General features: G+C 37.9%; 1 protein-coding gene across 3 annotated transcripts in view; it reads right to left on the bottom strand.

The window, feature by feature from the left end:
• Window positions 1-622: 622 nt before the first annotated feature.
• The window catches only part of LOC138915037 (zinc finger protein 420), a 29,724-nt gene continuing 19,240 nt past the window's right edge, over window positions 623-11,106 (bottom strand). For all 3 annotated transcript variants that reach the window (XM_014733060.3, XM_023651290.2, XM_023651298.2), the window contains one exon: window positions 623-4,070. In XM_014733060.3, the coding sequence (XP_014588546.2) occupies window positions 2,140-4,070 (1,931 nt within the window). In that variant the 3' untranslated portion in view covers window positions 623-2,139. The remainder of the gene's footprint in view (window positions 4,071-11,106) is intronic.

The following is an 11,106-nucleotide window of genomic DNA, read 5'->3' as shown; positions in this document are numbered from 1 at the left end:
TCTGAATTTACTGTCAACCTAGATTGAGCACCTGCATGCACACATAGTATCCCTCTTTTTTTGCTGAGGAAGATTCGCCCTGAGCTAACATCTGTGCCAATCTTCCTCTATTTTGTATGTGGGTCACCACCACAGCATGGCTGCCAATGAGTGGTGTAGGTCTGTGCCTGGAACGAAACCTGGACCACCAAAGTGGAGTGCGCCAAACTTAACCACTAGGCAACATGGCCAGCCCCAGTATTTAACAAAGCAATATCACTTTCAGTCTCTGCTAGTGGCTTCTGCAGTTAACTCTACACTAAATTCATCTCTTTCACAGGACATTACCGAAAGCAGCAAGAAACATCCAACACACACATTCTGAATCACTCCTACCATTTAGCCTAACATTACAGCTTTGACACAAGATCTGCCTTGTAAGATAGAGTAGAAGGGAGTCTGACCAAATGCCCCATCTATAAAAACAAGATCTTCAGTTTTCTAGCCTGAAGTGGGTCTATCCTCATTCTTCATGGCCCTAAGTCAGTCCACATTTGAAATTTCTTTAACCCACAGCACTTCACTTCCAGGTACAAAATTTTATATCCTTAATCATTTTTAGGCTCATTAACAGAAAACAGCATCAACAAATAAGAAATTTATTTAAATTTTATATAAAGAAATACAAGAGGCAGGTAGACCAGAGTTGGTATGGCTGTTCCATGAAATCAGCACAGATGTAGACCCATTCTGTACTTTTGCTCCATCATCCTTAATACTCAGATACCATTCTCAAAGTCCCCGTAAAATTGTCAGGGCTGCAGATTAAATGTTCACATTGTAGGCAGGGAAACAAAGAAGTGCAGAGAGAAAAAAAGGATTTCTTAGATGTTCTACTCATACAAATACCACTTCCATCTTGTTGACCTGTAAGGGAGGCTGAATGTTTTCAGCCAAGAATTCTGTGAGAAAGGGAAAAAATGAGGCCAGCCCCATGGCCGAGTGGTTAAGTTCAGATGCTACGCTTCGGCTGCCCAGGGTTTCACTGGTTTGGATCCTGGGCGCGGACATGGCACCGTTCATCAAGCCATGCTGAGGTAGCATCCCACATGCCACAACTACAAGGACCCACAACTAAAAATACACAACTATGTACCAGGGGGCTTTGGGCAGAAAAAGGAAAGATAAAAATCTTAAAAAAAAAAAAAAAAAGGGAAAATGGATATTGTGTAGGGAAATAGCAGTCTCTGACACAGACTTGCATCATTTTTCATTGCAAAATAGTCTGTAATGTCAGTTTTTAATTTTAATTCAAAAGCGGTACATTCAAGTTTTAAAAAATTTCCTAGATTTATTTTGGCTATCGATTTTTTTTGTTGTTTTCGTTGAGATGGTGGAAAATACTAGTTTTTGGACTATCTTACAATTCACTTCACATCCCTTCAACAACAATCCACTGATTAAATCTACAGTTGTGTGTGTGTTTTTTTTTTTTACAGTACTAATTGCCTCTTAAAGCATATGGGATGAGATCTGAATAGAGCTTTCTCACATTCATTACAGCATACAGTACCCCCCACTCAAATAATCGGGGCTAAGTGTTAATGAAAGATTTCTCGATATTCATTATATTCATAAGTGTCCTCCTCTCATGCAAATTCTCTAAAATAACACTACTAATAATGATAGCTAATATATGTGATACGCTATGTTCAAGGCACTGTTCTAAGAGCTTTACATGTAATAACTCACATAATACTTCCAAGAATCTTATAAGGAAGGTATTATTCTTGAGTCTATCTTACAAAATTATTAAACCTAAGCAGAGGTTAATTACCATGATAAATGTCACAAAGGAAAGCAACTGGTAGAGTCAAGATAATGTTGAAAAAGACATATGGTACGGCTGAAGGCCTTCCTATATTTACTACATTAACAGGATTATTCTTTACTATAATGTGCTAAAGTTTAACAGGTTCCAGTAATGAAAGGTTTTTCTACATGGATTACATTAACATTATCTTTTCCCCATATAAATTCACTGATGCTGAACTTTGTGAGGCAAATGTGCTCCCATATTCACATTTTAAGAATTCTTTGATAATAATGGATTAATGACCAGAGAAAGCTTTCTATATTAATCACAAAGAATCAGGTAATTCATATATAAACTTGTGAGCCATGACTGAAGTCTATCCCACATTCCTTATATTCAAAAGATTTCTCACTGATATGAATTCTCTGATGTTGTGTTAGTTGTGAACCACGAGTAAAGGCTTTCCCACATTCCTTACATTGGTATGGTTTCTCACCAGTATGAATTCTTTGATGTCGAGAAAGATGTGAGCTCTGAGTAAAGGCTTTTCTACATTCTTTGCATTCATAGGGTTTCTCACCAGTATGGATTCTCTGATGTAGAGTAAGTTGGGAGCCATGACTAAAGGCCTTCCCACATTCCTTGCATTCATAGGGTTTTTCTCCAGTGTGAATTCGCTGATGTTGAGTAAGTTGTGAACCACGAATAAAGGCCTTCCCACATTCCTTACACTGATATGGTTTCTCACCTGTATGAATTCTCTGATGCTGTATAAGTAGTAAGCCACGAGCAAAGGCCTTCCCACATTCATTACATACATACGGTTTCTCACCAGTATGAAGTCTCTGATGTTGAGAAAGATGTGAACTCTGAGTAAAGGCCATTCTACATTCTTTACATTCATAGGGTTTCTCACCAGTATGGATTCTCTGATGTTGAGTAAGCTGTGAGCCACGAATAAAAGACTTCCCACATTCCTTACATTCATAGGGTTTCTCACCAGTGTGAATTCTCTCATGTTGAGTAAGTTCTGAGCCACGACTAAAGGTCTTCCCACATTCTTTACATTCATAGGGTTTTTCACCAGTATGAATCCTCTGATGTCGAGTAAGGAGTGAGCCACGATTAAAGGCCTTTCCACATTCCTTACATTGATAGGGTTTCTCACCAGTATGAATTCTCTGATGCTGAGTAAGTTGTGAACCATGACTAAAAGTCTTTCCACATTCCTTACATTCATAGGGCTTCTCATTGGTATGAATTCTCTGGTGTTGAGTAAGTTGTGAGCCGCGAATAAAGGCCTTCCCACATTCCTCACATTTATAGGGTTTTTCACCAGTGTGAATCCTCTGATGTTGCATAAGTAATGAGCCACGAATAAAGGCCTTTCCACATTCCTTACATTCATATGGCTTTTCCCCATTATGAATTTTCTGATGTTGAGAAAGCTGTGAGCCACAAATAAAAGCTTTCCCACATTCCTTACATTCATAGGGTTTTTCACCAGTATGAATTCTCTTATGCAGAATAAGTTGTGAGAGCTGAGTAAAGACTTTCCTACATTCTTTACATTCGTAGAGTTTCTCACCAGTATGAAGTCTCTGATGCAGAGTAAGTTGTGAGTTCTGAGTAAAGGCCTTCCCACATTCTTTACATTCATAAGGTTTCTCACCAGTATGGACTTTTTGATGTCGGGTAAGTTGTGAACTACGAATAAAGGCTTTTCCACATTCTTCACATTTATATGGTTTTTCACCTGTATGAATTCTATGATGTAAAATAAGTTGTGAGCTCTGAGTAAAGGCCTTCCCACATTCCTTGCATGCATAGGGTTTCTCACCAGTATGAAGTCTCTGATGAAGACTGAGCTGTGAATCACGACTAAAAGCTTTCCCACATTGCTTACATTCATAGGGTTTTTCACCAGTATGAATACTCTGATGTTGAGTTAGGTGTGAGGCTCGTCTAAAGGCCTTCCCACATTCCTTACATTTATAAGGTTTCTCAGGGGAATGACATCTGGGATGTTGAGTTAAGTAAGTATGCTGGCTGAAAATGGACATTTTTTCATATATGATCATCCCTTGCCTGAAATATTCCTCCTGACTTTCTTGTTGCTTTTCCAATGTGCCTTTGACTTCTAAATAATCTCTGGAACTGGACTCCTCAAGATCCCAGTTTTCAAGCCTAGCACTCATTTCCCATTGGGATAATTCTGTTTCATAAGTGTCCTTTTTTGGAGATAATTTCTTATTTGCACTCCTTGAAGGCAAGTCTGAAAGATAAAAAATGTCTGTTGTCATTTCAGAAGGAGAATTTCCATAGTAGATCAGACTATATATGAAAATATATACATGGAAGTAATACCCATAAGAAATACCTGGTTTACATCCATTTTACAAAATTTTTCAAATACTGTTTATGATGACCTATAGTAATACTTACTTACCTTTCACATCACAACCTTATACATATATAGTTTCAGAAAACAACACCTACCCTGTTTTCTATTCTACACTATTCTAGTCTCCGCTTTCTCCCCTCCTCCCTTTCTCATCCACACATACACATTCAAAACCCACTAAACCCAGATTTCATGCTGCAGTAATGTGCTGCTACCTAGAGTTTGAAAAAATATTAGCTTAGAATGATCTCATATATTAACATGTAAAAAAGGGCAGCTCAGAGATCAGAGAATAATAAAACCTCGCTGAGAAGATAAGGGAAGAGATCAAGGAAACTTTTTAAGTCAGTGGTTCTCAAGCTGTGGTAGGGATCAAAATCACCTGGGGACCCTGTTAAAATTAAAGATGTCCAGATTACCACACCAGACTAACTAAATCTGAATCAAGTGAATCAGAAAAAGAGCATGGAGATCTCTAGTTTTAATACTTCCCACCAACTGCTTCAGATTGTGATTTGCTATTTCTGCTTAAAACTTTTAAGTAACTTTCTAGTTAAACTGAGAGTAAAATCCAATGCCTTCCATGACTGTGACAAAGCCCTCCATGGTCTGGTCCCTGCTTCTGTATCTGATTTCCTCATGAGCCTTCTCATCTTTGCTCACTATTTGCCAAAAATACTAGATTCTTTTTAGCTCTGAAAAATTCACAAAGCCAATCTCAACTTACAACTAACTAGAGCCTGTTCCATGTCTTTGGATTGCTCTGTATGAGCTCCCCTACACTGACTGACTCTTTCTCATCTTTCAGGTCTCAATTTAAATACCAGTTCCTGAATCTTAAACGTCCATTTCCTGTAACAGAAGGCTAGGTAATCTAAACCAACCTTCCTAATAAGAGCAATTTTACAAATTGGACAAAATATAAAAAGGCTCCTGACTGAAGGCACTGGAGAATTAATGTTGGAATAAAGAGTTGGTGGGCTAAAAGTTAAAAAATATGAAAACTTAGAGAAATAAGCCCAACATATGGGGCCACTTTTCCACTTAGGGAGGTCTTAAAATTCTAGAAAAGGCAACTGAGATGTGGAGAAACTATGCAGTGTTTTGGACTATTTCATAGGGCTTGGGTGACAATAACTGGAGAACAAGGCCCAGCATAAGTTTCTCCATACTTTGGGTTGGGAACCCTGAGGGCTACAATAAGGGAGAAACAGTAAACCAGTCTACACAGGGTCTGAAGCCTGAATCATCTCTGAATCATCTCAAACCCAGAAATCTGAACTAAGGTAATTCAAGATTGCCGGCCATAAGCAAACCTAAATCTTCACTGGAGATGTATAACATCATCCAAGGCTTCAATTACTTTTGTAATTTTTCTTTACGATATATAGCACTCAATAAAAAATAATCAGGTGAATGAGGGTACAAGATAATGACTGAAAAACAGAAAGAAGATAAAAGAAACAGACCTATAAGGGCTCAAGTCATGTATCACCACCACAGTAATGATACACAACAGTTCTGTCACTCCTAAACACTCTAGTGCTGTCCCTTTGTAGGGAACCTCTCCTCACCTTACAGCAGATGCCTGGAAACCATGGATTGGTGGTTTCCCCAACACCTCCCTAAAGATGGAAACAAAAGTATATCCATACTAAATCTAAGATAAAAATAGAAAAAGTGATCATATGCACCTCTCTAATTGCCTTGCCTTTTGCATACTCCTTCCCAGGTACTAGCCGGGATTATCTTCTTTAGTTATGCCTATCCTTTTCAACCAAGATACCAAATTGCTTTTGTTTACTTAAGTCTTTACTTCACAATCTGTTTTGTTTCTTTATGCCCTGTCTCATGTCTTCTCTTATTTATTCTTCTATCCAAGGTCGATTCTATGTGTTCATCCCAGAAGAATGTCTTTATCATGTCTCAGGCACTGCTATAGGTCAAAGATGTAATGAATGGTTTCTGTAATCTTAAGGAATGTTGGGGATATTGAAGAGGAAAAAAAAGCAATTATTGAATATAAGGGAAGGCATCTGGAGTGATAAAGTTCCAGGCATTCTATTTAAAAAAGATTATGTTGGATAGAAATAAGAAAAAGAACACAAAAAAAATCTCATATACTGCTAATGGGAATCCAAAACAGCACAACCACAATGAACGAGAGTTTGGTTGTTTCTAATAAAGTTAAACATACACTTACACGATCCAGCAGTCCTATCTGTGGGTATTTACACTTTGTCCAGACAAACATCTGTACGCCAAAGTATATTATAGCAGCTTTACTCAAAATTGCCAAAAAATTGGAAACCCAGATGTCCCTCAAAAGATGAATGAATCAACAAACTTTGGTATTTCCCTACAATAGAACACTATTCAGCAATAAATAGAAACAAACTATTGCTTCATGCAATAATATGAATAAATCTTAAATATATTTTACTAAGTGAAAAAAGCCAAACCCTAAAGGCTACATAGTTTGATTCCATTTATATGATATTCTGGGAAAGGGAAAACTGTAGAGATGGAAAATAGGCCACTGGTTTTCACAGGCTGGAAAGGGGGAGGGGTTGACAACAAAGGGACAGCATGAGGGAATCTGAGGGTATAATGGAACTGTTGTATATCATGACTGTGACAGTAAATACACTTGATACGTAAATGGTGCATCGGATTTCCTGAAGGCCACCAATAAATGTTGGATAAAATATAATAAACAACCTTCTAAAAGTATGCCAAGCTTAAAATAAAACAAAGAAGATCCACAGGGGCCACAATGAAGTGATAACCAGAAAGTAGAGAGGTAAACATGCTTTGAAGCCACAGCCACCCTTGGGACATTTGCCGTCTTCAATTGCCTATGTTTGAATCTTAACACTCTAAAAAAACCAAGAGACAAGACCTTGGGCCAACAATATGTCAGGGATTAGAAATAAACCTCTTTACAAAACTGGAACCATCCAAAGCCTACAGTTCAGAGGGAGGGAAAAAAAAAACAACTCTGGCTTCAAAGGCAAATGACAAGGAAACCTTAGTCTCACCCATTTTAAGAAATTTGACTTTTACTCTGAGGTGGGGAGCCACTGGAGAGCTGTGAGCAGCCTGACAAGATTTGACTTTCATTTAAAAATGAATCATCCTGGTGGTTTTGTTTAAATTTTTTAAAAAAAACAACAGAGAGTCAGTGGAAAAGTAGAGAAGCTAGGTAGATGGTGGTTAGGAGCAATAAGCCACATGGCTCAGACCAGATGACTGTGGATGAAGGGGTGGAGAAAGCGAGATGTGACAAGAAATTTTCACATACTGAGGTACATGGGGCAGCAGCTATTCTGGTTTAAACCTGATTCAGCCTGAACTAAAAAAGGCCTAACCTACGGCCTGTCAAACATACGCGGTACATCTGGTTTACACATTAAAGTAAAGAATGCATTAAACATTATCCCCAAGTAAAAGAATGCACTCTTTGAAGATAAGGATGCACACTTCCTTTCCTACAATACCAGGATCAGTAATACCAGTGTTAGTACTCCTGAAGATGTTTCCTTTCCTGGACATCAGGGTCATTTTGACCTGCTCATCTGCAACTGAATATCTCTTTGAAACTCTTATGAATATGTATCCTAGGCAGGTTTGATGTATATTCTTTGTTCTAAAAAGGTATAAAATTGTACTGAAAACCATGCTTCTCTGGAACGCTTTCTTCCTTTGTGGAGACTACCTTCCCAGATTACAGTCCTCAGCCTGGCTCAAGTAAAATTCACCTTCTCTCTCTTATCTATAGAATGGTTACTGGTTACTTGTGCTGACAGATGTCATTGGATTCTGGATATATTTTTTAGGTTTAATAAAGAAGATGTGATGACTGATTGGACATGTAATATGAGAGAAATCAAAGAAAACTTAAGTATTTTGGCTGAGCATCCAGAAGAATGGAAGTGCTGTTTACTAAGAACTTCTCATTGTAGTAGGAGCAGGTTTGGGAGAGAATATCAAAGAGTTTGGTTTTGAACTATTAGATATTGCAAAGAAGATGTTAAGTAGGCAGATATATGTACAAATACAGGGTTCTGGGGAGATATTTGGATTAGATATATAAATTTGGGAGTCATCAATAGATGACATTTAAAGCTATGGAATTTGATTAGATAATCCAGGAAGAGTCTTTGGATACAAAAGAGATGGGAAGAGAAGGGAAGAAAAGATAAGGGAAATTTGAGGATTGAGCCCTGGGGCACTTCAACAATTAGAAGTCAGGTTGATGAGAAGGAACCAAACAAAGGAGACTGAGAAGGAGCAGCCAATGAGCAAGGCGGAAAAATTAGGAAAATGTGGAATCCCAGAGGCCAAGTGAAAAAAGTGTTTTAAGGACAAATGATCAATTATGTCAAATGCTGAGAGATAAGATAAACGGTGCCGTCTAATTTAACAAAGCCTTTAATATGGAGATAATTAGTGATCTTTTTGGTGGAGTAATGGGGACAAGTTTTGATTGAAGCAGATTTAAGAGCATGAGAAAAGAGCTGGAGCTAGGGAGCATGGAAAATTCTTTTGAGAAATTTTGTTGTAAAAAGTAGCAGAGAAATGGGGCCGTATCAAGAGGAAAATAATGTGTGTCAAGAGATTTGTCTGTTTTATTTTTTCTTTTAAGATGGGAGAAACTACATGTTTGTGTGCTGATGAAAATGATTATAAAAACGTCCCTAAACAGATGAGAAGGAATGGTATTCAGTACACAAGTAGAGGTACTAGCCTTAGATAAAGGCACAGAAAGTTCATCTATCATAACAGGAAAAGAGGCAGAATGAGTATAGATGCAGTGAGGTAGACTGATGAGGAAGCTTGTAAAAATTCACCTCTGATTACTTCAGTTTCCTCAGTGAAATCAGCTCAGGGCAATCATCTTAGAGTCAGGCAAGTGGAAATTATAACAGTCATGACCATTATGCAACTAAAACTTAGCTCTGAAGTAAATAAACAAAAATTGATAGACATACAAAGAGAAACTGATAAATCCACAGTCATAGTAGAGGACTGTGATACTGTGATATAATAAGAAATATCTATTTGGTCTTTGTGCCTGATTTCTGGCACAGAGCTCCTAAAACTCTTAGAATTTCCTGGTGATAAAGTTAAAAGGAATGTCTTTTGTTATTCATAACAAGTCCCTTTCTACCACACTTGAGTTTATGTTAATGAGGTGACTGTTGGAGAGCCTCTGAGGATGGGGGGGCTGGCTGCCAGGGGAACCAACCATATGATTAGAGGGTTGGAACTTTCAGTCCTACCCCACCTACCTCTAGGGAGGGGGAGAGAGACTGGAAGTTGAATTGATTACTAATGGGCAATGATTTCATCATCATGCCTATGTAATGAAGCCTTGATGAAAAACCCTAACTGAAGGTGTTCAGAAAGCTTCTGGGTCAGTGAACACATCAAAGTGCTAGGTGGGTGGTGTGCCCAAGAGAGGGCATGGAAGCTCTGCACCCCTTCTCCACACCTTGCCCTATGCATCTCTTCCATGTGGCTGTTCCTGAGTTGTATCCTTTAAAATAAATTGGTAAATGTGAGTGAAATGTTTTCCTGAGCTCTATGAGCAATTCTAGCAAATTATTGAACCCAAGGAGGGGGTTGTGGGAACCCCCAATTTACAGGCAGTCAGTCAGAAGTACAGGTGACAACCTGGGACTTGCAATTGGCATCTGAAGTGAGGGGCAGTCTTGTGGGACAGAACCCTTAACTTGTGGGGTCTGCACTAGCTCTGTGCAGGTAGTGTCAGAACTGAGTTAAATTGTAGGACACCCAGTTGGTGTCCACCAAGAATTGCAGAATTGCTTGGTGTGGGAAAATCCACATATCTGGTTTCAGAAGTGTTGTGTGAGTAAAAGGAAACAGTTTTTTTTCCTTTTAGGATAATAATATAAACAGACAAGAAATAAGGACAGAAGCCTAGAACATAATTGATAAGATAGGTAGACAGATAAAACTGATAACATGTTACCACATTATGATAAAATTAGGAATTACAAAAACATAGAAAAAACAATACAGGGGCCAGCCCAGTGGCACAGTGGTTAAGTTCACACGTTCCATTTCACTGGCCCAGGGTTCGCCGGTTCGGATCCCAGGTGTGGACCTATGCACTGCTTGTCAGGCCATGCTGTGGTAGGCATCCCACATAAAACAGAGGAAGATGGGCACAGATGTTAGCTCAGGACCAGTCTTCCTTAGCAAAGAGGAGAGTTGGCAGCAGATGTTAGCTCAGGGCTAACCTTCCTCAAAAAAAAAAAGAAAAAGAAAAAACAATACACAATCCTAGAACTAAGTAACTATGATATGTCTATATAATGTTTGTCATAAAAAGAAGTAAAAATAAAACTTACAAATAACTTAGAAGTAGATACCAAGAGCAACTCTGTGTGAAATCCCATGAGATTCAGCTAATGCACCCACAGAAAACTTAGTCTTAAATGCATTTATTAGAAAACAAGAAATAATTAAAAACAAGAGAATTAAGATTTCAACTCAAGAAGCACAGGGAGAAATAAACAAAACAATTAGCTGGCTAAAAATCAGAAAACAAGTAAGCTAGAATTTAGAAAGAATAGAAATGATTAGAAAAACTAAAAGTCAATTCTTTGCAAATACCAATAAATGATATAGAAACTTGATATTGTAGGGAAAAAATCAGATTGGGCACAAATCCAAAACACAGGAAAGGAAAAGGAAGAACATAAAACCAAAAATCCAAAGGAGTCAAAAAGTGTTTATTAGAAAAACCTACATATAACTCAACAGTAAATTAGAAAAATTAGATGAAATGGATAAAAATAATAAAACATGACTCACAAATATAGAAAATCTGAGTCTACATCAGTAACTACATAAGAATTTTAATGTAAGTTCAATG

This window comes from Equus caballus, chromosome 10 (assembly GCF_041296265.1).
Source record: "Equus caballus isolate H_3958 breed thoroughbred chromosome 10, TB-T2T, whole genome shotgun sequence".
Taxonomy (NCBI): Eukaryota; Metazoa; Chordata; class Mammalia; order Perissodactyla; family Equidae; genus Equus; species Equus caballus.
The sequence above is the reverse complement of the archived record's forward strand: the minus strand, read 5'-3'. Positions and strand labels throughout refer to the sequence as shown.